This window comes from Suncus etruscus, chromosome 12, assembly GCF_024139225.1.
Source record: "Suncus etruscus isolate mSunEtr1 chromosome 12, mSunEtr1.pri.cur, whole genome shotgun sequence".
Lineage (NCBI taxonomy): Eukaryota > Metazoa > Chordata > Mammalia > Eulipotyphla > Soricidae > Suncus > Suncus etruscus.
Window position 1 is genome coordinate 8867944 of NC_064859.1, and position 26093 is coordinate 8894036.

The 26093-nt window shown below is 44.2% G+C and overlaps 1 protein-coding gene across 1 annotated transcript in view; it reads right to left on the reverse strand.

Annotated features, from left to right (window-relative positions):
• The window catches only part of AFAP1L1 (actin filament associated protein 1 like 1), a 79457-nt gene extending 57455 nt beyond the window's left edge, over positions 1 to 22002 (reverse strand). Inside the window, exon 1 of the mRNA XM_049785178.1 lies at positions 21935 to 22002. Coding sequence (XP_049641135.1) covers positions 21935 to 21950 — 16 coding nt within the window. The 5' untranslated portion in view covers positions 21951 to 22002. The remainder of the gene's footprint in view (positions 1 to 21934) is intronic.
• Positions 22003 to 26093: the final 4091 nt, after the last annotated feature.

The following is a 26093-nucleotide window of genomic DNA, read 5'->3' on the forward strand; positions in this document are numbered from 1 at the left end:
ATTTCTAGAGTTGAGTGTGGCTCTTGTATAGATCCACAGGTAGTGAGTGGTTCCCTTGCCTCTGGTTGTGGGCAGACAGTTATCTCCAATTTTAGTTGAAGATACTGGCCGAAGGAATTAAGTGGCTGGCCAGGAGCCGAGTTCAAACTCCTGCAATCTGATCCCTACTGTGCCCTGTGTACTGGCTCCTTCTGCTGCACGCCACCTCTATTATTAGCTACAAATCACTGCAGAGAGCCTCTCAGGGGCTGGCACGCACCCAGTCTAGGAGGCAGTGCAGGAGAAAGTCATGCTCAAAGGAAGGGTGTGGAACCCCACTTGACCTCGGGCTTGCGTACTCATTTTGTGTACGTTCCCCGCCACAGTGCTCCCGATTCCCTCCCTGCTCCCTGTGTTAGAAGCTCCTGGCCTGAAAGTGTCCCTAACTTTCTGACCCCTTATGTATTCTCTGATGGACTCTGTCCAGATAGGACCTCACATTACAGATGCTGGTGACCAAACCTGAACTTTTTTTGCCTTACTACCTTACTAGGACACATGGTGCAAGGACCCCGGCTTTTGACTTGGGATCTCCTTTATTTATTTAGGGTGTGTGCCTGGCTGCTGAATAAAGGGGAGGAAACTAGACCTGTCTTCCAGAATTTCCAGCACACTCCCAGATCAATTTTCTTCTTAATTCAGTGAATTGGGCCCCTATCAGTGGGATCTGTGCTCAGCAAACTTTTCAACAAGAATGGGCAGGAAGAATAAATATTTATTCTATAAATGAATGAATCTGATACTATCTTCAAAAGAAAGTTTTGGTATAAATTACCATAATCTCTCCATTGTAAGAGGTTACTACTTTCAAGATGTTTTATCAACTAAATGACAACTTTTGGGAAAAGAGAAATGAAAAAGTGAACAAATCAACATACTGATAGTTGGCTATGTTTTGATTTTCTAAAAGTGTGTTTTAGAAGAAAGAAAAACATTCTTTCAAATAAAACAAAACATGGTCCTAGTCAATTTTTATTTATTTATTTATTTATTTTTCTTTTGGATCGGACAGCCCCCTAAGTAAAGGCTATATAAAGGCTAAAGAGAATCTCATAAAGAAAAAGCTAGAGAGATAGTATAGTGGATTGGCCACTTGCTTTATATGTGGCTTCTCCACGTCCATATGATCCACCAAGCCAGTTGTGGTCCTTGAGAGCAGAGACATGTGTAAATCTGAGGACCATTAGATGTGACACAAAAACAAAAACAGGGGCTGGAGCAGTGGCACAAGCTGTAAGGTGTCTGCTTTGCAAGCACTAGTGCTGTTCGATCCCCAGGCATCCCATATTGTCCCCCAAGCCAGGAGTGATTTCTAAGTGCAGAGTCAGGAGTAACCCCTGAGCATCAATAGGTGTGGCCCAAACATAAACAAACAAACAACATTCCCCCCAAAAAACAAAACAGGCTCATAAGTCTTGACATCATCATGTCCTGCCCAAGTCTTTGCACTGGGGCCATTACAGGGCCAGCCAGGGCCTGCCACAACCTCCCACACATGGTGTGGGTCCCTGAGGACCCCAAAGTCAGCAAATGTTCTATGCCTTGACAATAGCAAGACTGTAGGACGTCTGAGGGGCTTCCAGAGAGTTCACAGAAAGTTGGTCATGTAACCTTAGGCAAAGTCTGCCATTGGCTCCCAGCTTCCCCAGATGCAAACTGACTAGCTAATGGGTTTCCAAACACTCTTCCGAGGGAGCTGTAGGTCTTCAAGGTTTCCAGAGGGGCAGCTGTGAATGTGGGAGGAATAGAACTGTACTCAGTCCTACTTCATCCAAGAGCTTAAGCAAATATTAAATTCTATTGCTTAAGATTATGTTTGCAAAGGTTTCTAGAACTTTCAGTAGTTCAAGATAAAACTAGTTAATGGGAGCCAGAGGGAGAGTACAGCAGGGAGGGCATTTGCCTTGCATGAGGCTGACCCTGGTTCAATCCCCAGCATCCCATAATCCCATATGGTGTCCCTAGTCCACCAGGAGTGATTTCTGAGTTTGAAGCTCAAAGCTAGGAGTAACCCTTGAGCAATGCTGGGTGTGGTCCCCAAACAAACAAACAAACAAACGGTTAATGGCTTTCTGGGGTGCTTCAACATTGCCTTTGAATACTGTTGTGACAGCCAGGACACACCCACAGAATCATACCAAATATACCCTCAGTGTTCAAGCCTTCTTCCTGGCGCAATGCTGGGGAATGGAACCCCTGTCAGGCACATGCAAGACAAGCCTTTTCTACAGAAGGCCAGCTACACTGCAAGCTACATTTGGCCTCTGCTGCAATAACCCTGCAGCACTTGAGCCAAGAAAACAGCCACAGACGGGCTCGGAGAGATAGCACTGTGGTGTCTGCCTTGCAAGCAACCGATCCAGGACCAAAGGTGGTTGGTTCAAATCCCGGTGTCCCATATGGTCCCCCGTGCCTGCCAGGAGCTATTTCTGAGCAGACAGCCAGGAGTAACCTCTGAGCACCGCCGGGTGTGGCCCAAAAACCAAAAAAAAAAAAAAAAAAAAAAAGAAAACAGCCACAGACAATATATGAAGAAGAACATGGCTGTGCCATGATCAAAGCGGGTGCCAGGACATGGGCTGAGCTGTGCTGATGCCTGAGCCCAGGGACAGCTTGAGTGGCACCTGTGGGACAGGGACCACGCTTTGCGACTCCACATGGCTCTCAGCTGCGACCAGTGGCCCAATCTGACTCTTCAGTGAGAAGAGGTGCCTAAAAAGATACAGCCCAATTCTCTCAGTCATGAGATCAGTTTCCCCAGTGATTCTCAGAAGGCTATTAAAAGCCCTGGAGCTTACCCCTCTGGATCAGGAGAAGAATGACAACATTGTGGTGCCACATTCCTCCCCTACAACCAACAGCTGTACCAGGGAACAGACTTCATATCTCCACCCTCACTGGGCCGAAAGGAGATTTGCAGGATGGAATTTTAGGTGGGAGACAACCCCCTCTGGCCCCTTTGGGGCTGTTTCTTTGTGAATTCTAGGATGACAGGTTCTTGAATTTTGATCATGAGAAACTTGAGGCCACACAGGCTCAGACCAGCTGCCTGGCCGTACCGTCCACTGTGGAGTGTGTCTCCTGCAACTGCTCAGATATCTACACCTCTCCTGCCAATGCCCTGATCTCTTGACCTAGTAAGTTCTTATTAAATATCTGACCTGGGGGTGACTCTAGCATTTGATAAAGAACTCAGGATTGGAGGGAGGGCTAGGCAAATAAACTGGCCTTTCCAAGCCTCATTTATTGTCTGTAAAAGGAAAATAATTGAACATATATTTGACACCTGCATTTTTGTATCTATAAAAACATTTTATATATACCTATATATAAAATATAGAGATTAAACACATATAGATGTAATTCTTTTCTTAAGGGGGGCTCCCAACTGGTGCTTAGGAGACACTCCTGGCTATTCTTGGCTAATAGGGTCAAGTTCTAGGGTCCCAGAATGCAGTGTTGGTTGGACCTGCAGTGCTGGGGATTGCCTAAGAAACCCATTAGTGCTTGGGGCCTCCAGAGTTATACCTGGCAGTGCTCAGGGAATGATGCAGTACCAGGGATGAAACCAGACTGCATGCAAGGCGTGAGCCCTAATTCCTGTATTTTCCCTCAAGTCCTGGAACAAATTCTTATTTATGCACTGAAAATAAATGATAGGATAACTAAAATGCAAATAAATAAAAAATGAATTTCTTTTATTGTCTTTGTGCCACATGGTTGGGCCTATCAACACCCCTTCCCTGGGGAAGGTACTCACGAGCCTACAAGTAACCCACAATAAATTATAAAACATCTACCATATACATATTTATAATTCATCTGCGTATCCTATCTGAGTTAAGAGAGCAAAAGTTACCTAGTTTAGAGATGCTCTTCACTCACAGCTGCAGACACCATTTGTGAGTGGGTGCTTAGCACTAGTGTGAGTTGTGGCATATCGGATACACAGGGAGGTAGGATGTGACAGGTTAGTGCCTGCACAAGGATTAAGTGGCGGGTCACTCTGACATACTGCTATGGCAGGGGGATGGCTTCCTTGGCTATTTTGCTATGTGGTAGATAATTTCAAATGTAAAGCAGGGAGAAAAAAAGAGGGATTCTGACCCAAGAACTCCTCTAAATACAGAGGAGGTACTTAGGGTAGCAAAAGCATCTGAAAGAGCTGATGAGGACTGGCTGAGGGAGAACATGGCAGGGCTTGTCCTTTGCAAAGGCAGTTCTTTCAGGACAAGTAAGCACGAAGCCCTCTTTTTGAACCTCAGTTTCCTTATCTGTCCTGTAGGGAACAGGTCTCAGTTTTCCCTTCCACAGAGTTGAAAAGCCAGAAGTGGCAATCAAGGCTGGAAGGGCCATGGAGGAAGCGTTTCTTCGGTCACTTTCTGAGGAACCCTCCTACAAAACCCCTTCTCCTCCCTGCCTGTAGTCAGTGCTCCCAGAAAGGAGTGTGGCATTACAAGTGTGCCCATGACCAGGCTCCCAAGGAAATGCTGAGGCACTTGGCCATGCTTAGCACCCCTGAAATGGAGACACCTCGTGAGTGTGAAATGCTTGTAAAAGAAGCTTTAAGAGATACTGCCCTCATCTTATAGAAGCCATGGCTGTGCCAAGTTGGACTCTGGGGGGGGGGGGGTGTGTGTCTTCCACCCTGTGTCTATCTGTCCCACTCCAGCATGATGTGATGGACATAGTGTGAACATAAGTTGGAGGAATCATGGTGGAGACAGGCACTGGGAAGGACCTCAAAGAAGCACAGTGCACCATCTCTGTGATCCACGGACATATTTTTTGGGGGTGAGAGAGTGTGTTCAGAACTACTACAGACCATATAACAGATACTTTGCTGAACATTTTGGGGGGAGGGGCACATCATGGTGTGGATCATGTGGGGTGTGGATGTGAACCACTGACGTGGCCACAGACACAAGCAAGGCAACCACCTTAGCCTGTGGATTATCTCTTTGGCGTTATTTTCTTCCCTTTATTTTTTTAAGGCTAAAACAAAACACTTTCAGCTTTCATAACACTACACTGAGTAGCAGACCGAGGAGGCCCTAGCATCCCAATTGATTGAAAATGGAGAGAGGCAGTGCAAGCACAGTCCTGAAGGTGCCTGAGCAGGGCCAAGGGCATGGAAAAGTGAGGCACGAGTGCAGCTTCACCTAAGGACACATTCCCACTCTCGCACCACTCCTGCTCACCAACGTCACCACCTATCCCAGCCCATCTCATCTCCAGCAGTTTCCACAGGGGATGATTCTGAGCCCTTGTTGGAGTTGAGAGCTGGTGCTGGCTAGACATCCCAGGGTTTAGGCAGGCTGGAAAAAGTGAGAGCAAACCTAGAAAGCACCTAATAAAAATGGTAGGACATAGGAGAAGACACCCAAGATAGTTTTTCTCAACAGCTGGCTAAATTTAGGATCTTTTTGTTTGTTTGTTTCGGGGCCATACCTGGAGGTGCTCAGGGACTACTCTTGGCTCAAGAACCATTACTGGTATGCTCAGGGACCATATGGGATATTGGGAATATAATCTCTGTCAATATAAGGTAGTGCCCAATCTGCTGTGCTTTCTCTCCGGGCCCAGGATTCATGTGGTCTTGACTGTGTTAAGGACAGGCCACAGGTATGAAGATGATAGCTCTGTTCCTGTTCCTAAAAGGAGAATCATTGATATGGAGACTCTCTCTCAGGAGAAAGAAGCATCTAGCATTTACTCTGAATTGTGTGTGTGTTTTTCTTTTGTCCATCATCTTAATACACATTTTGAGTACTTCCTAGATGAGAAGCATGACACAAAATGCTCACAGAAGAGCAGTGGATGAAGTCAGAAGGAGGCTGCCCTATTACTTGACTGTGATTGAATCCCACAAGTACCCAGATCAATGGAAAGGCAGTCGGCTGGAGTCCAGTTAGCTGAAGTCCAGTTTGCGTTGGGCATCCAGATAGGGGATGGAGTGGGAGGAAGTATCCAAGAGTCAAGAGTAAAGCAGGCATTAACCCGTGGAGGTTAATATGAAGGTCCAGAGCAAGAAGTCATAGGGATCTAACGGCAGCTGGAGACAGACAGAGCCGGGCCTGAGGACCTTTGTATATTGTGGCTTTCTTTTTTTTTTTTTGGTTTTTTTTTTTTTTTTGGGCCACACCCGATAATGCTCAGGGGTTACTCCTGGCTATGTGCTCAGAAGTTGCTCCTGGCTTGGGGGACCATATGGGACACCGGGGGATCGAACCGCGGTCCGTCCAAGGTTAGCGCAGGCACGGCAGGCACCTTACCTTTAGCGCCACCGCCCGGCCCCATATTGTGGCTTTCATATTCAGGACAAGATAGCACTGAAGGACTTAAGCAAAATGTTTTGATATGTTGTCTCTATTTTAAATAAAAGCATAAATAATAAACATAAACACACATTTATGTAAAGCATAAATAGAAGGTAATATAGACTATGTGATGGCATATTTCATAATAACTGTGATTATAAATGATAAAATGTGTATAAAATAAAACTATATCTTTATATACATTTATAAGATATATATTGTTTAAATAGCTAATTGTTTATGGTCCTCTTTTTTCCAAATTCTATCTTCAATTATATATTGTTCAAATGCCCCATTAAAAATTAGGATATAGAGTACATTTAAATAAAAGCAGAATATTGGGGTCAGAGAGTTAGTATAGTGGGTAGAGTGCTTGCCTTGTACACTACTGACCTAGAATCAATTTCCCAGCATCAGCTATATCCCCTTTGAGTCCCCTTTGCTCAAGTGATCCCTAAGCATAGAAAAAGAAACCTTAAACATTATAGGTATGATACCCCCACCCCCAATATAGGTTAAAGTAAAATGTCCTAAAGATCCTGTTCTCCCAGGGCTGGAGCAGTAGTGCAGCAGTAGGGCACTTGCCTTGCACGCGGCTAACCCAGGACAAAGCTTGGTTCGATCCCTGGCATCCCATCTGATCCCCCAAGCCAGGAGAGATTTCTAAGTGCATAGTCAGGAGTAAACCCTGAGCATCACAAGTGTGGCCTCCTCCCCCCAAAATCCTGTTCTCCAGAGTCTATGAAGGAAACCTAAATATCAAGGAGGTGTTCTTAACCTACATCTAACTTTGGTCACATAGGAATCATTTTGGGGCTGCCTAATTTGGCGGGGGAAATTTAATCTCTGGCTCACTGGATCCCTGGACAGGAAGGGCCTACTCTTTTCATCTGTAACAAAAAGTACTCAGCATTCCCCTAGAAAATTGTCTTCTCTAAGTGAGCAAATTGAAAGCTCCAGGTAGGTGCAGTGGGAAGGATGCTTGCCTTGAATGTGCCAACCCAGGTTAATCCCTGGCATTTGATATAGTTCCCTGAGGATAGCCAGAAGTGATTCCTGAGTACAGAGGCAGGTATAAACCCTGAACATCACCAGGTGAGTCCCCCAAATAAAAAGGCTCCAACCAATTGTACTGAGGTTGATGCATCCCCACTACACCCTATCCCACCCCGATTGTCCAATTTGGGGAACACTGGATGAGGCTCAAACTGGCCGCTGTTTAGAATCTTTTAGAGCATTCTGGAGACTTTTTCTTGAACTACTTCTATTGGAGAGCTAGTTTGAGAAATGATCCGCCAGGTGTCCCTTTCAATCAAATCTTTAAAATTGGGTTAATAGTTCACAAAACAACCCTATTTCCTTCAATAGCTTCTCACATGGTTGTGCTGCTCACAGAAAAAGAGAAACAGGAAGGATCATCTGATTTGGTGGTGAACAGGATGAGTTCACAGTTGGGTCATTTAGAAGCTGGTTCATCTGTGAATGGAAATGTACCAGATAGCAGATGAGGTGAGAGAGGCACCTACCCATGGACAACGATGGATTTAGTGTCTGAGTGTTACCTACTTTCCAGGGAATGAGTGTGGTGGGAAGATCAGGAGAGAGGAGCAAGAAAGTGTCAAAGAACAAAAAGCTAGCGAGTGAGCTGGACAAAGTGTAACCCCATTTCTGCCTTCCAATTCTGGGTATCTTTTATCTACTGTTACAGACTGAGGAATAAGCCTTATCTGGGTAGCTTGTTTTATGACAAACAGACCAATGACTATGAGATGAGTGGGACTGGAAACTGGAGAAATGGCAGGAAAGCCTTTTTTTAAAGAGTGGTGGTGGTCAACTATACTAGACCTACTTAATCCCCAAATCCATGTTTTTTCCATTGTTGAAAAATACTGTAGGAGAAAACATTTAGACAAGTCAAGGAAGCCACAGAGAAAACATATAGAAAGATTAGTAGACCTGTAAAAGTCCAGGAGATGGTACTTGGAAGAGGGAAAGAATAGACGTATGGGTTCTGTTGGCACTCGAAGAAGAGGGGCTGTTTGCAGAACAGCTGGCAGTAACACTGAAGGCTGCGCATGCACACTACTCGCTTAAGACTGGCTAAGAAGGGAAGGGGGATTCGAACCGATGACCTTCTGCATGAAAGGCAAATGCCTTACCTCCATGCTATCTCTTCGGCCGGGTGTGACCCAAAACAAAAAAAAAAAAGAAGAAAAGGGGGAGAATACAGTTTGTTGTATGTATGAGCGAGTGAGTGGGAGTGCGCATCGGTGTGGATTGCTATAAAAATATAAAAGTGTGTACTTCACACTTTCAGCTGCAAGCTCTTTTTAAGGGTAAGAGGGAATGAGAAACTGCAAATCAGGATTGTTTTCTTGAACCAGAGAGTAGTGTTCTGTTGACTAATGAGATGCCTCATGACAAAGGCCAGTTGAGAGGCAACTTGGCAGGGTCTCACCCCTGTGAAAACTGGGAATTGAAATAGATACTGAGAATGAGGCAGAAAAGTGTTCTGACTCCAGTGGAAAGGTTGAACACCAGAGAGGCCTCAGGGGACACCGAGATGGAGGCAATGCCTGGGACTGGGATCTGAGAAGTCTCTGCTGGGAAGAGTGAGGTGTGCTCCCATTGTCTTTTTTTTTTTTTTTTTTTTGGTTTTTGGGCCACACCCGGCAGTGCTCAGGGGTCACTCCTGGCTGTCTGCTCAGAAATAGCTCTTGGCAGGCACAGGAAACCACATGGGACACCGGGATTTGAACCAACCACCTTTGGTCCTGGATCGGCTGCTTGCAAGGCAAACACCGCTGTGCTATCTCTTCGGGCCCGTCCCATTGTCTTTTGTGACCACATATAGCCAGTGCAATGTAGAGCTGAAACCCTCCTCATCCTTTCTGGTAAGTATGACCTTTCATTGAGAAAAGTCTCTTAGTGCCAGCCTCCAGGTACCACCTATTCCCATGGTATACCAGCTAAAGACACTAAAATTCAGAGTATTTATGTTGGTTCATACAAAATCATCCAGCCAGAAAGTTGTCAAGACCTAGTTCATAGTTTCTCTATTCTTTGAACTCCTCAGCTCCATTGAGTCTCCAGGATAACAAAAAAAGACTTTAGGGAACATGTTTGGGGGAAAAATAGATAGAAGTGTTTCTTACAGAAGGGCAATCACTGAGAGAAGGAATAAAAAATGAACTTGAATGGCAGAGAAGACGCATGGGATTTACATCTCTGGAAACAGAAGAAAATGACAGGTTTAGCCTCCACAATATGCAAACAGCAGCTGAAGGCCACTTGGCAAAGGGAAGCCACAGCCAGAGAAGATGTGTTCTCCCTGTTAAGGTTCTAAAGGCTGTTACAGAGGCATGGATCACTTTGAAAAATAAAAAAAAAAAATCATTTAATGAAAAGCAGAGCTTCAGATTTTTTTGGATCAGTAGACAAGATGATCTCCCAAAGAATATACTCGCAGAATTAACTTCCAGGTTGCAAAAAGAATTAGTTGTAAAGTAGGGAGAAGATCACCTAGGACTAGATCTGAAGAAGACTTCCTTCATGGGAGTCAGCAGATAGAATATAACCATGAGACTGAACTCTGCTGGATCTCAGATGCCAGCACCCCTATCTGCCTCTCTTCTGTGCTATGCTACATTATCGGCCTGATTTCATCCTGTGTGTGGCTCATCTGCAGACAGCCTGCCTTCCCGTGAACCTTCCCTGGAGGTGAGTCGACACGCCCAGAAAGGGAGGAGCCACTGAACTCTGCTGGATCTCAGATGCCAGCACCCCTATCTGCCTCTCTTCTGTGCTGTGCTGCATTTTCGGCCTGATTTCATCCTGTGTGTGGCTCATCTGCGGACCTGCCTTCCCGTGAGCCTTCCCTGGAGGTGACTCGACACGCCCAGAAAGGGAGGAGCCAGAGGAGCACGGCCCCGCCGCTTCCCTTCGCGACCGTGCACATCATTTAGCCAATGAATACAACCACAACACGTAGAAAAACCCACAATACAAGTGTGACAATGGGGGAAACAACCCAGGCCAACGCCAGACATAGAGAATGAAGATGGCAACTCTGATGACTTGAACATGACCAACCAACTAGTCAGTCTCTCAGATAAGGAGTTTAGAGTTAGCAATATGGAAGATGTTCAAAGAACTCGAGCAAAGTATAGAAGAGAACAATAATAAGAATCAAGAGAATATGAAGATAGAAATCAGAAAACTCCAAACTGAAATTTCAGGTCAAATAACAGGTCTGAAAAACTCAGTAGATGAATTGAAGAAAAACATGGTTGAGCTTTCCCATGGATTAACAGCAGTTGAGGATAGAATTAGTATACTGGAAGATGAGATGAATAACAATTCCATACAGCAGAAGAAATTGGAAAAAAGCCTCAAAGCAAATGATCAAACAATGGAAAAATTACTCAAAGAATGGGAACAGATGAAAATAGAAGTCTATGATAAGCTCAACAGAAACAACTTAATCATTGGAGTCCCAGAGACCCAGGAAGAAAATCTCCGGGAAGAATCAACAGTCAAGAACATCATTAAGGGGCCGGGCGGTGGCGCTGGAGGTAAGGTGCCTGCCTTGCCTGCGCTAGCCTAGGGCGGACTGCGGTTCGATCCCCTGGCGTCCCATATGGTCCCCCAAGAAGCCAGGAGCAACTTCTGAGCGCATAGCCAGGAGTAACCCCTGAGCGTCACAGGGTGTGGCCCAAAAACCAAAAAAAAAAAAAAAAAAGAACATCATTAAAGAGAAACTACCAGAGCTAATGAATACATGCAATCAAATCCTGCATGCCCGAAGAGTACCAACTAAAAGAGACCACAGAAAAAACACCCCAAGACACATACTAGTCACAATGACGAATCCCACAGATAGAGACAGAATTCTAAAAGCAGCAAGATCGAAAAGAGAAATTACATTCAAGGGGACATCCTTGAGATTTACTGCAGACCTGTCACTGGAAACACTCAAGGCCAGAAGGCAGTGGTGGGACATAGTGACAAAAATCAATGAAATAAATGCTTCACCAAGAATACTGCACCCAGAAAAACTCACTTTCAGGTTTGAAGGAACAATACATTGTTTCACAGACAAACAACAGCTCAGAAACTTTACAGACTCAAAACCATTCTTAAAAGAATAACTGAACGGCATACTTTAAGACAAGACTGACCAACAGACAAACCAAACTTCGATATAAAGATGGCACTAACTCCCAGGACAATTATTTCTCTCAATGTCAATGGACTAAATGCACCAGTTAAGAGACACAGAGTGGCTAAAGGGATCAAAAAACTCGATCCAACCTTCTGCTGCCTACAAGAAATGCATCTGAATAGTCAGAACAAACATAGACTCAAAATAAAAGGCTGGAGGAAAATCATCCAAGCAAACAACACCCATAAAAAAGTGGAGTGGCCATACTAATATCAGATGATGCAAACTTTATACTTAGGAATGTTGTAAGGGATAAAGATGGACATTTTGTATTAATCAAGGGATACGTACAGCAGGAAGAAATCACTCTCCTAAACATATACACACCGAATGAGGGGCCAGCAAAATATTTAATACAACTGTTGACACATCTGAAAAATAATATCAATAACAACACAATAATTGTGGGAGACCTCAACACAGCATTGTCAACACTTGATAGGTCAACCAGAATGAAACCCAACAAGAATATACTAGACCTGAACAGAGAAATGGAAGAAAGAGGCCTAGTAGATATATACAGGACACTCCACCCCCAGAAGACTGGATACACATTTTTCTCTAATGTACATGGGACATTCTCCAGAATAGACTACATGCTAGCACATAAAACATACTTCCATAATATCAAGAGGATAGAAATTTTGCAGGCTACCTTTGCTGACCACAAAGCCCTGAAATTATATGTGAACTACAAAAGGACACAGAAGAAAAACTTTAATACCTGGAAGTTAAACAGCCTAATACTGAATAACCAGTGGGTCCGAGATGAAATCAAAGAGGAAATCAAAACCTTCCTGAAAACAAATGACAATGGAGACACAAACTATCAGAACCTATGGGACACAGCAAAAGCAGTACTGAGAGGAAAATTTATAGCTTTGCAAGCACACATCAGGAAAGAAGAAGGGGCATACCTGAAGAGCTTAATGACACAGCTCATAGAATTAGAAAGTGCTCAACAAAAGGACCCAAAAATAGGGAGGCAGAAGGAAACAACAAAGCTGAGAGCAGAAATCAATGAAGTGGAAACCCAAAAAACAATCCAAAAGATCAACAAAAGCAGAAGTTGGTTCTTTGAAAAAATAAACAAGATTGATAGACCACTGACTGGCAAAACTAACAAAGAAAGAGAGAGAGAGAGAAACTTGATAACTTGTATTAGGAATGAAAAAGGAGAGATCACTACTGATATGGTAGAGATTCAAAGGGTAATCAGAAACTACTTTGGGAAACTCTATGCCACTAAAATTGAAAACTTGGAAGAAATGGATAAATTCTTGGACTCTTATAATCTTCCACGGTTGAATGAAGAGGATGTAGCATATCTAAACACACCCATCACTATTGAGGAAATTAAGACAGTAATCAAATGTCTGCCCAAAAACAAAAGCCCAGGCCCAGATGGATTTACTAATGAATTCTTTCAAACCTTTCAAGAGGAACTACTACCAATCCTGGCAAGACTCTTCCATGAAATCAAAAAAACAGGAAAACTTCCAAATAGCTTTTATGAAGCCAACATCACCTTGATACCTAAACCAGACAGAGATGCTACCAAAAAAGAACATTACAGACCAATATTGCTGATGAATACAGATGCAAAGATCCTCAACAAAATCCTGGCAAATAGGATTGAATGCCTCATTAAGAAGATCATCCACTAGCACAGCGGTGTTTGCCTTGCAAGCAGCCGATCCAAAACCTCAGGTGGTTGGTTCGAATCCCGGTGTCCCATATGGTCCCCCATGCCTGCCAGGAGCTATTTCTGAGCAGATAGCCAGGAGTAACCCCTGAGCACTGCCGGGTGTGGCCCAAAAACCAAAATAAATAAATAAATAAATAAATATAAAGAAGATCATCCACTACGATCAAGTAGGTTTCATCCCAGGAATGCAAGGCTGGTTTAACATCCGTAAATCTATCAACATCATACACAACATCAACAACAAGAAAAATAAAAATCACATGATCATATCAATAGATGCAGAGAAAGCATTTGATAAGGTCCAACACCCATTCTTGATCAAAACTCTCAGCAAGATGGGAATAGAAGGAACCTTTCTCAATATAGTTAAGGCCATCTACCACAAGCCAGTGGCAAATATTATCCTCAATGGAGAAAAACTAAAAGCCTTCCCTCTAAATTCTGGCATAAGACAAGGCTGTCCTCTCTCACCACTCCTATTCAACATAGCACTGGAAGTACTCGCTATAGCAATTAGGCAAGAAAAAGATATCAAGGGAATCCAGGATAGGAAAGGAAGAAGTCAAGCTCTCATTGTTTGCAGATGACATGATACTCTACTTAGAAAACCCTAAAGTCTCTACAGAAAAGCTTCTAGAAACAATAGACTCATATGCAAGGTGGCAGGCTACAAAATTAACACACAAAAATCAATGGCCTTTCTATACACCAATAGTAATAAGGAAGAAATGGACATTAAGAAAACAACCCCGGGCCTGGAGAGATAGCACAGCGGCGTTTGCCTTGCAAACATCCGATCCAGGACCAAAGGTGGTTTGTTTGAATCCAGGTGTCCCATATGGTCCCCCGTGCCTGCCAGGAGCTATTTCTGAGCAGACAGCCAGGAGTAACCCCTGAGCACCGCCAGATGTGGCCCAAAAACAAAAAAAAAACAAAAAAAAAATAGAATTTAAACTAAACAATAAAATCTGCTTAAAAAAAAAAAAAAAGAAAACAACCCCATTCACAATAGTGCCACACAAACTCAAATACCTTGGAATCAACTTGACTAAAAATGTGAAGGACCTATACAAAGAAAACTATAAAACTCTGCTGCAAGAAATAAGAGAGGACACGTGGAAATGGAAGCACATACCCTGCTCATGTATTGGCAGAATTCACATCATTAAAATGGCAATACTCTCCAAAGCATTGTACAGATTTAATGTGATCCCTCTAAAGATACCCATGGCATTCTTCAAAGAAGTGAATCAGGCACTTTTGAAATTCATTTGGAACAATAAACACCCTCGAATAGCTAAAGCAATCATTACTTTCCCCAACTTTAAACTGTACTACAAAGCAATAGTTATCAAAACAGCATGGTATTGGAATGAAGACAGGCCCTCAGATCAGTGGAATAGGCTTGAATACTCAGAGAATGTTCCCCAGACATACAATCACCTAATTTTTGATAAAGGAGCAAGAAATCCTAAATGGAGCAAAGAAAGCCTCTTCAACAAGTGGTGTTGGCACAACTGGCTAGCCACTTGCAAAAAATTGAACTTAGACCCCCAGCTAACATCATGTACGAAGGTTAAATCCACATGGATGAAAGACCTCGATATCAGACCTGAAACCATAAGATATATAGAACAACACGTAGGTAAAACACTCCAGGATTGAGACTAAAGGCATCTTCAAGGAGGAAACTGCACTCTCCAAGCAAGTGAAAGCAGAAATTAACAGATGGGAATATATTAAACTTAGAAGCTTCTGCATACCTCAAACAAAATAGCGCCCAGGATACAAGAGCTCCCTACTGAGTGGGAGAAACTATTCACCCAATACCCATCAGATAAGGGGCTAATCTCCAAAATATACAAGGCACTGACAGACTTTACAAGAAAAAAACATTTAATACCATCAAAAAATGGGGAGAAGAAATGGACAGACACTTTGACAAAGAAGAAATACATATGGCCAAAAGACACATGAAAAAATGCTCCACATCACTAATCATCAGGGAGATACAAATCAAAACAACTATGAGGTACCACCTCACACTTCAGAGATTGGCACACATCACAAAGAATGAGAACAAGCAGTGTTGGCGGGGATGTGGAGAGAAAGGAACTCTTATCCACTGCTGGTGGGAATGCCATCTAGTTCAACTTTTTTGGAAAGCAATATGGAGATTCCTCCAAAAACTGGAAATCGAGCTCCCATACGATCCAGCTATACCACTCCTAGGAATATACCCTAGGAACAGAAAAATACAATATAAAATCCCTTCCTTACACCTATATTCATTGCAGCACTATTTACTCTAGCAAGACTATGGAAACAGCCAAGATACCCTTCAACAGATGAATGGCTAACGGAACAGTGGTACATATACACAATGGAATATTATGCAGCTGTCAGGAGAGATGAAGTCATGAAATTTTCCTATACATGGATGTACATGGAATCTATTATGCTGAGTGAAATAAGTCAGAGAGAGAGAGAAAGACGCAAAATGGTCTCACTCATCTATGGGTTTTAAGAAAAATGAAGACATTTTTCAATAATAATTTTCAGGCACAAAAGAGAAAAAAGCTGGAAGTTAAAGCTCATCTCATGAAGCTCACCGCAAACAGGGATGAGTTTAGTTAGAGAAATAACTATGTTTTGAACTATCCTAATAATGAGAATGTATGAGGGAAATAGAAAGCCTGTCTAGAGTACAGGCGGGGGTCGGGTGGGGAGGAGGGAGATTTGGGACATTGGTGATGGGAATGTTGCACTGGTGATGGGTGGTGTTCTTTACAGGACTGAAACTCAAATACAATCATGTATGTAATAAAGTTGGTTAAATAAAAAAAAAAGAAAGAAATACAATGGTCTAAATGGGAGTTGTCTTGAACACCAGTAGTCCCTTCCCATGGAAGGGAAAAAACTGAGTGGAATAGGAGAAACACAACTATGATAGGATGGGGTCCCGGAACCAAGTGCTATCAGGTGCATTGATAGTGTTAAAAAAGAGGACAGAACTAAATATCCAAGCCACAGGCAACAATAGATTTAACAATCTGAACTTAAAATGGGCTTTTATATTGGCAGGCTAGGGGGCAGAAGGGTAGAATGGGATACACTTTTGGAACATTGGTAGAATAAGGTGAATACTGGTGGTGGGACTGGCCTGATTCATTGTATGTCTAAAACCCGACTTTGAAAGACTGTAAATCATAATGTTTCAATAAAATAAAATTTAAAAAATTAAAAAAAATAATGAACATTATGAAGGTATGTTTTAAAATCAGTGAAAATATGGGCACTCGACTAAAAAAATCATAAAAACAAAATGGTGAAGACACAACATTAGGAACAAGTAAGCAGACTAGAATAAATAGAAGAAATATGAACAAATAGAAGAAAATGAACAAATTGGTCCAGAGAGGTATTAGTATTTGATCAGTCACTCAGAAGTCAGTTTGACAGTGACTTTTTTATCTTTATTTAAACACCATGATTACAAATATAATTGTAGTTGTATGACTTCAATCATGTAAAGAACTTCACGATTGCAACATTACCACCACCAATGTCCCAAATCTCCCTCCTCCCCACCTCCTCCCTGCCTGTACTCAAGACAGGCTTTCTTCTTCCCTCATTCATTCATATTGTTAGGATAGTTCTCAATGTAGTTATTTCTCTAACAGCACTCATTACTCTTTGTGGTGAGCTTCATGTCATGAGCTGTACCTTCCAGCCCTCCTCTCTTTTGTCTCTGAGAATTATTGCAAAAATGTCTTTCATTTTTCTTAAAACCCATAGATGAATGAGACTATTCTGCATCTATCTCTCTCCCTCTGACTTATTTCACTCAGCATAATAGATTCCATGTACATCCATGTATAGGAAAATTTCATGACTTCATCTCTCCTGATGGCTGCAAAATATTCCATTGTGTATATGTACCACAGTTTCTTCATTCATCTGTTGAAGGGCATCTTGGTTGTTTCCAGAGTCTGGCTATTGTAAATAGTGCTGTAATGAATTTAGGTGTGAGGAAGGGATTTTTGTATTGTATTTTTGTGTTCCGTAGGGTATATCCCTAGGAGTGGTATAGCTGGATTATATGGGAGCTCAATTTCCAGGTTTTGGAGGAATCTCCATATCGCTTTCCATAAAGGTTATGCTAGACAGCATTCCCACCAGCAGTGAAAAAGAGTTCCTTTCTCTCCACATTCCCACTAGCACTGCTTGTTTTCCTTCTTTGTGATGTGCACCAATCTCAATGGAGTGAGATGGTACCTCATAGTTGTTTTGATTTGCATCTCCCCGATGATTAGTGATGTGGAGCATCTTTTATGTGCCTTTTGGCCATTTGTTTTCTTCTTTTACAAAGTGTCTATTCATTTCTTCTCCCCATTTTTTGATGGGGTTAGATTTTTTTTTCTTGTAAAGTTCTGTCAGTGCCCTGTATATTTTGGATATTAGCCCCTTATCTGATGGGTATTGGGTGAATAGTTTCTCCCACTTAGTGGGTGGCTCTTGTATTCTGGGCACTATCTCCTTTGAGGTGTAGAAGCTTCTCAGGTTAATTGACAGTGATTTTGAGATGGGATTCTAAAGGTCAACCACAAGAAGGAGCCCACGAACAGGATGGACCCAGAGTCTGAGTTGTTCATTACGCTCTCTGGTTCTAATATTCAAAGCAGCAGAGACTCAAAGTGTCACTAGAATCAATATAGCTTGTGGAAGGACTAAGTATTATTCTATAAAGCAATTTGTTATCTTATGTTCAACCTGATAGAAAATTTTGCTATTTGGCCAAAATCTATATTTGAGTGGACCTTATGTGCTAGGTGCTTTCTGCAGTACTTTTCATTTATTTAATTTATAAGCCCCCTAAAAAATGGCCTTACTAGTAGACATTTTTATCTTTATCCAAAGATTGAAAGTTAAGAACCTATCCTGCAGATGTGGTGTCTATCTATGGTAAAGATAGATTCTGTAGGGCCGGAAAGATAACACAGCCATAGAGTGTTTGCTTTGCATGTGGCCAATTAGGGACTGATCCAGTTCTCGGCATCCAATATGGTCCTCCAGCCTGCTAGGGGCGATTTCTGAGTGCAGAGCCAGGGGTGACCCCTGAGCTCTGCTGTGTTCCAGAAACCAATCAATCAATCAATGAATCAATATATAATCAATCAATAAATAAAGTTTTTAAACAAAGATTGTCTCTGTAGGGCATTCATGATCTGGAAAGTCTTATTGAAAAAAATTTCATCCGAATATAAGAATTCTCTATCAGTTATTGCTGCTCATGAATGCTGCTTTACTCTAGGGAAGACACAGATCCCAGAAGAAAAATTCCATCCCAGGGAAGATTCCACTCTCTATTGTTTGGATTCTGATTTTAGGTCGTAACTAAAATGCTGTTGAAGAGGCCGAGACAGCAGCAAAGGCAAGTGGAGGTGTCCAGAGCTGGTGTCTAGGTGCTGCCATAGAGTTAGGCTGGCCATCTACACTGGAGAGAGTGAACAGCATGGACTCTGTTCCAGGTTCAGCTGTTTCTTGATTGGGGACCAACTACACATGTTAATGTCCGTCACCTAAACTGTTGCAGGGACTACCTTGGACAACCCCTGACTCGGAAGCCAAACTCCTAACCCCACATGGAATTAGGAATAGGGATTTAGGGGGATCGATTAAAGTCACACTTAATTGTGATCAAATTGAATCTGATTGGATTGAAGTTCACAACAAGAAGAGGAAAAGATGCCAGGGAGAGAAGAGGCCAAGTGGGGCCAAGCCAGAAGTGGACCGACCATCTGCTAGCCCAGAAGAGAAGCAGCACCTGGATGACACTTTGATCCTGAACTGTGAGAAAACGTGTGTGCTCTTTTGACCAGCCAATCTGTGACATTCTGTAATGGCAGCCTGCTTTGTCAAGGAAATCACTGCCAAGCCTATTTCCTAGGAGGGGGGTATTCACACAGGAGGAGGCCCTGCCTCACCCTTGTCCTTCAGGAAGGAACAGAAAGAGCTAAGCAGATCTAGAGTGTTGACCTCTTTACACAAATTTTGAGAAGGCCTCTGAAACCCAAACAACTGTCCTATGTGAGAAGTTAGTTGAATTCTTTTTCTTTTTGAGGGAGGGGCACACCATGCAGCGCTCAGAGGTTACTCCTGGCTCTTCAATCAGAAATCTTTTCTGGCAGTCTCGGGGGACCATACAAGATGCTGGGATTGAACCTGGGTCTGTCCCGGGTCGGCCACATGCAAGACAAATGCTCTACTGCTGTGCTATTGCTCTGGTCCCTAGTTGTAGTCTTTAAAAAAAAAATCAAAATTCAATTTTTCCTCTCATGAAGATTGATAGAAAAACTCACTATATTGTGAAGAAATAATTGGGAATTGAGGAAATAACTCAAAGGGTTGGAGGCCTAGGGTTTGACTCCTGGCACTACATGCCCCTAGAGAAACACCCGGTAGCCCCTCAGCACCACTAGCCCAGAGCATCACTGCAACGTCAAACTCAAGCATCTAACCTTCAGGTCAGTGTGGGCAGGGCAGTTAGACACCAATAGCCAGCCAGACAACTAAATCATGTAATGGCACCTTGGCACAAGGGACATAGAAACATAGGCTAGAAAAGCCTGTAGCAAAGATGACCAGAATTCTAGAACATTCTGCATTCTGACAGCCTTTGCTGCAGACTCATGCACCAAGGCACTGGTTATTCAGTTTTCTAAGCAAAGAGAATGAGTTATTTTTGAACTGGACAAAGAGCAGTCTGTTTCCCATGATTATGGTTATACTAGGCATGGGTTTTTGGACTGGGGACCAGCGGGAAGTTTTGGCAAACTTTATGGTGAGTGGGGTGGTGCTCTCTGTTTCCTTCTTCTGAAGGAAGTTGGAGGCAGGAAAGAGGGACTGAGGGACTTTGATGCATTTTCTCATGTTTCTTTTCCTGGCTCAGTGTCTAGGGTTCAGTAAACAGGTGTGGCTGCTTCAGCATATGATAGTCTTAGTTTCTAGAGTGCAAAGGAATTCAAACTTGTTTTGGGATGGTTGGGGGAAGCTTTTATGAGGGGGGACACAACTGGAGGTGTTCTGCGACCCAAACCATGTTGGTGATTGAGCCCAGGGTGTCCGCACAAAGTTCCCAGCCTCTGGGAACTTCCCGTCATCTTGAACTGAAGTTAGGAGCTCCCTTTGGTTCTCTTAGCTCATCAAACCTGTCTTTATCCACATAGGGAGTATAGGAGAGGAAACTCTGTCCCATGACTCTCCTAGCTTCCACACCCTTGGTCATGCCGTTCCCCTTTTCAAAGCAAGTAGATGGAGAAAGACTGTAAGGTTATGGACAAGGAAGGATTTTCCATGAATAACAACAATAAGAACGAAAATGTGAATCATTACAATAACGCAGTAGGTAGGGCACTTGTCTTGCACAGGGACAACCCAGGTTTGATCCCCGGCATCCCGTGTCCCCTGAGACCAAGAGTGATTCCTTAGTGCAGAGCCAGCACTGTGGGCGTGGCCCCAAAACAACACCAAAAAGAATGCTACTTATTTTGACACACCTCTCATCAATTTTCCAAGTGCATCAACACTTTGATCCTTTGGGATCCCAGAGGTGGGGGGGGGGGGCGTAGTATCCTGGGTTTTTCATTCCCAGCCTGCCCCCAGGTTGATGCAGGCCACTTCTTGACAGACAGAATTTCAAGCGGATAATCTGGGCCTTGACACAAACAACACCCTTGTGTTGCTCTTTTCCACCTGCCTCTGTGACTCCTCGCCCCAGCCCCATATTCACCCCTACCCTCCAATTCTGTGAACCACTCATCAATACTTTCATCTCCTCTTTAAGAATCCACGCAGAAAGGGGCAGCGACAGCCTCTGGTCTAATATGGTTGCTGGCCCGGAGAAGAGCAGGGACTGGTCTAAGATCACACAAATCGTCAAGCCCAAGTGGGGCAGACAGCGCACACATGCACACACACATACACACAGTAGCACACAAGCATGCGTGAGATCATTCTTTCCTTTCCCAAATCAAACTTCGGTGGCCCAGGGCTTCTTGCCTGGCACACAACACAGTAGGAGTTTTGCCCAGGAAGAAGTAGTGGAGGTGTGTGTGTGTGTGTGTGTGTGTGTGTGTTTAACACAGTTGGCCCCTTCCTACCATTCTAGAGGGCAGTGAGTGGAAGGACCTGGTTTGCACAGTCGTCTGGCACACAGTAGGTAGGAGTTTTGCCCATGTTGGAGGAGTGGAGAGGGGTGTGTGTGTGTGTGTGTGTGTGTGTGTGTGTGTAGGAGTTTTGCCCATGTTGGAGGAGTGGAGAGGGGTGTGTGTGTGTGTGTGTGTGTGTGTGTGTGTGTGTGTGTGTGTGTGTGTGGCCTCTTCCTACCCTTCCAGAAGGCCTCGAGTGCAAGGCGCTGGCCTGCCCAGGAATAAGGTTCCCTGGCCTTCCTGGGCCTCAGGACCACCACGGTGGGTGCAAACTCCAGCGGTAGCCCCCGGCCACTCACCCGGGGGCCGAGTGGCCACCGCCCCCAGGCACCTGCACCCAGCTGGGGCAGCTCCCCCTTCCCAGCCCGCCTCCCCTCTACCCTGCGCGCCAGGCTCCGCTCCCGTCCCGGCCCACCCGCCTGAGCCCGCTTACCCCGGCCTCGGTCCATGGCGCCGGCGAGGGCGAGGGAACCAGCTCCGGAGGCTCCGCGGGGCGGAGCAGCCCAGGCGCCCGGCTCGGCCCTCCCCCGGCAGGATGCTCGCCCAGCGCCCGCCCTCCGCGCCGCGCCCGGAATAGACCCGCAGGGCCCGGGCAGCGCCCGCACGTTCTTTCGTGAGCAGCTACTTCGCTCCCGCTGCGTCGGACTCCTGCGGCCGCTGCCACCCTGTTTCCTGGCCAGGGGGCTGATCCCCAGGGAGCTGTCTTCCAGAGGCAGACGGCAGAGCAGGTGCTCTGCTGGTGGGTGTGAAAAAGGAGTGGACAGCAGCAGCAGCAGCAGCAGCAGCAGCAGCAGCAGCAGCAGCAGCAGCAGCAGCAGCAGCAGCAGCAGCAGCAGCAGCAGCAGCAAAGCAAAGCAACAAAGCAACAATCAACAACAATCTTCACAAAGAAAATCACCCAGAAAGGGAGAAATGGAGACGGGCTATTCCACTTTTTTTTTCTTCTTCCTAGCACTCACACATATCCACACTATACAAAGTGTCCTTACAATTGTCCAAGGCAACATTAATTTCGACCTCTAAAGGCGAGGAACAAACGTCTACAGGTGGAATTCCTTTATGCGTTAACTATGAAATTAAGAAGGAGAGACATGGGTGAAGACGGACACCTTGGGCAAATAAAATGGAAGCACAATATGTGGTTATTCCCCCCAATTTATGGGAGGTAGATACGGCTTCAGCCACTTTTAAATGTGGCCCATTTACATTGAAGGTGGCTGGAAGAATGCCAATGTTTATTTCCAATAAAAATGAAATGTTTCAAATCATTTTGGGATCTCTGGAAATAATAGGACGAACCCAGACTTAGGCATCAAAGAACTGTGTTTGTTGGTTTACAACTTGTTTTTACCCAAAACACAGCTGGCTTCTATCCCTTCCCCCATCCTCTTTACATGCCAAAGACCCACCTAGAGGGAACTAGTTCAAGATAAGCCATGCTCTCCCACGTTGGGGTCGGAAGGCTTAACAAAAACTGCTGTTTTGGGGGCATCTTATCCTCCCCTCACCCCCACCCCCATTCCCTCTTTCTCCATCCTTCCTCTCCCCGTTCCCTGGGTTGCATTTGGCCACCAGTCGGATAGGGGCCCCACAGAACTGTCTCCTCCCTTCAGACCGTCTAGATACAATGAAGTTCACGCTCAATCATGTTTCCAGACGCCTGCCTCACTCAGAACTTCTGGGCTGGGGAACAATGGGACTAAAGATATGGAAGCAAACAAGGAGGGGGCACATTTGTCCCTTGCTTTTAGAGGTCGAAATTAAAGTTGCCTTGGATGACTGTCAGGGCACTTTGTATAGTGTGAGCATTCAGGAAAAAATGTGGAATAGTGAAAATCAGATCTGATTTGAAAAACTTTGCGAGTCTTGCTCCATTTCTTGCTAAGTGTATAACTTGGAGTCTGTCATACTTGCTTGCTCAGCGTTGGGAAACCTCATACTGACCTCAGAGGCTATTGAGAGGACAAATAAAATGATGATACAAACCCACTTTATAAACCAGAAATAGCTTGAACATGTGGGGACTTATTATTTTCCAAGTTCTTTTTTGTTTCTGCCCACTCCAATTTGAAAAGGTCAGTTTAAACTCTAAAGAGGACAACTAACAATTTCTAAGGGGATTATAAGTTCCAAAAATCCATTGCTTGGACCTCCTGAACACTTGGAAACAAGGCTATCAACTGTGATTAAGTTCTTAGACTCGCCTGCTAATTCTTTTAAAAGCATAACATTTCATTTAAAATATAAAGGTATAAGATATGAGCAACTGCAGAAATAGATAAAGGCATGTGCATGTTTTAAAAGAGCACTTTCAGAAACTCAAGGGATTTGGAGATACATGCAGAGAAATGGAACAGAAACATCAGAACAGCTCTGGGAAATGTACATATGTCTACTATAGACTGATGTATTCACTGGACCATGGCCTGCCAAGTTCTAATGTTAATGAAGAATGATAGATACGGGGGCTGTAGTGGTAGCAAGTAGTAGCATGCCATTTACCTTGCACGTGGCTGACTCAAGATGGATGCGGGTTTGATTCCCAGCATCCCACATGGTCCCCTGAGCCTGCCAGGAGTGATTTCTGAGTGCAGAGCCAGGAGTAATCCCTGAGCGCTGCCGGATGTGGCCCCAAAATAATATATTAATATATATAAAGAATGATAGATAAGGGGGAATGGGGCTGGAGAGACAGTATAGCAAGCAAATTGCTTGCCTTGCATGCAGCTGACTCATGATTTATCCTGAGCACCCTATATGGTATCCTGAGCCTGCCAGGAGTGATCTCTGAGTGCAGATCAAGGCAGATCAGCACTATCCAGTGTGCCTCCTCTCCCCAAATCTGCAGTGTAAAATATGGTACTTCTGGTTTAGATAATGTCGCTAGATGGCACTGTTGACTAAATTGACTACAGCTTGGTTGCTGTGAATTCAAGTGAGATTGAGAAGAAAGCCACTATTTGTGGCTTTTGGACAAGGACAACTGCACATTTCCTTAAACAAGGTCTCTTTACTCACCAAATAGCTCCAGTCACTTTTTTGTTAGCTCTCTTAAGAATACTTATTCTTGTGCAAGTTCATGTTAAGAGGGCGAATCTTCAACAGAAGAGAAAAATATGCATAATGCTATGTAGTTACAAACTATTATGCAAAAAGTACCAGAGGTCAGATTAAGTGCTCACAGAGTTTATCAAGACAGACAGAATTGGTATCTGATTGTGGAGTTGATCCTGATGGGAAATATCAGGACAGGCAAAGAATAGAGTGAAAGCAAAGTCAGGGGCATTCAGTGTACCCCCAGGCTTGTGGGCAGTGGAAAACATTGGGCTGGGATGGGGGTGGGGGTGGGGTGGGGGAGGCAACCAGGTGGGATGGCTGGCTTCCCCCCATTTCCTTTTCCTTACAGGAGTAAACATTTGGAAAGGAATTTTAGAAACCGCCTCAGAAGTTCCCTTTTCACTTGCTCAATACCAAGCCTTGGGTATTGGTCGGCCTGGGGCTTATCTAAATACTTTCCTTTGGAGTGGTCCAGCTCTCCACAGAAGATCGCATATTTGGTCACAAGGAACAATACCAGGAAGAAAGTTTCCAGCTCTCTCATTTCCCAGTCTTGAGAAAACAAATGACACTCCCTCGTCTTCTTCTTAGCTTCTCAGGCAGGACTGAAACAGTCTGGGAAGGGAAATGAGGAACTGGAAGTTTCTTTGGCTGGAAGAGGAGCCTGGTCTGGCTTCTTGCCTGATCTCTGGCTTGCTGACATATTTACTGTTACTAAACCCCTCTAACATGTGGGGGCACCCCTTCGCTCTCAGCTCAAGTCTGGTTCACATCTTTTTTTATAGTTTGTGTGTGTGTGTGTGTGTGTGTGTGTGTGTGTGTGTTTTGGGGGGGTTCACACCTGGCAGCGCTCAGGGGTTATTCCTGGTTCCATGCTCAGAAATTGCTCCTGGCAGGCACGGGGACCAATATGGGACGCCGGGGATTCGAACGATGACCTCCTGCATGAAAGGCAAACACCTTACCTCCATGCTATCTCTCCAGCCCCCTGGTTCACATCTTTAGTGCTCAGGGAGCCTTCTCCATGGACTGGATGTCTCAGAGTAGGAAATCAGCAATCTCTAGTGTCCTGGGAAGAGACTGGGGAACCAAAGATGGGGTTCAACCCAGCTTCTTCAGCTGACTAACTCTGAGCCTCAGGTTTTCCATTTGCTCTTTAGTTTGAGCTTTCATACTTATTTTTTATACATTTTATTATTATTATTATTATTAATTATTATTTTGTCTTTTTTTTGCCACAACCAGAGGCACTCAGGGGTTACTCCTGGCTCTGCATTCAGAAATCACCTCCTGGCTCGGGGAACATATGGGTTGCTGGGGATTGAACCTGCATCTATCCTGGGGCCAGCCACATGCTAAGGCATACTTTCCTACCGCTGTGCTACCACTCTGGCCCCTCCTACTTATTTTTTGTTTTATCGAATCCCTGGTCCTTTAGATTCTAGCACTATACAGGCGGCAGTGTCTCGCTCATTGCTATCTCCCTAGATTCTCACGCAGTGTTTAGCTTCTTCTTGTTTTTTGTTTTGTAGTTT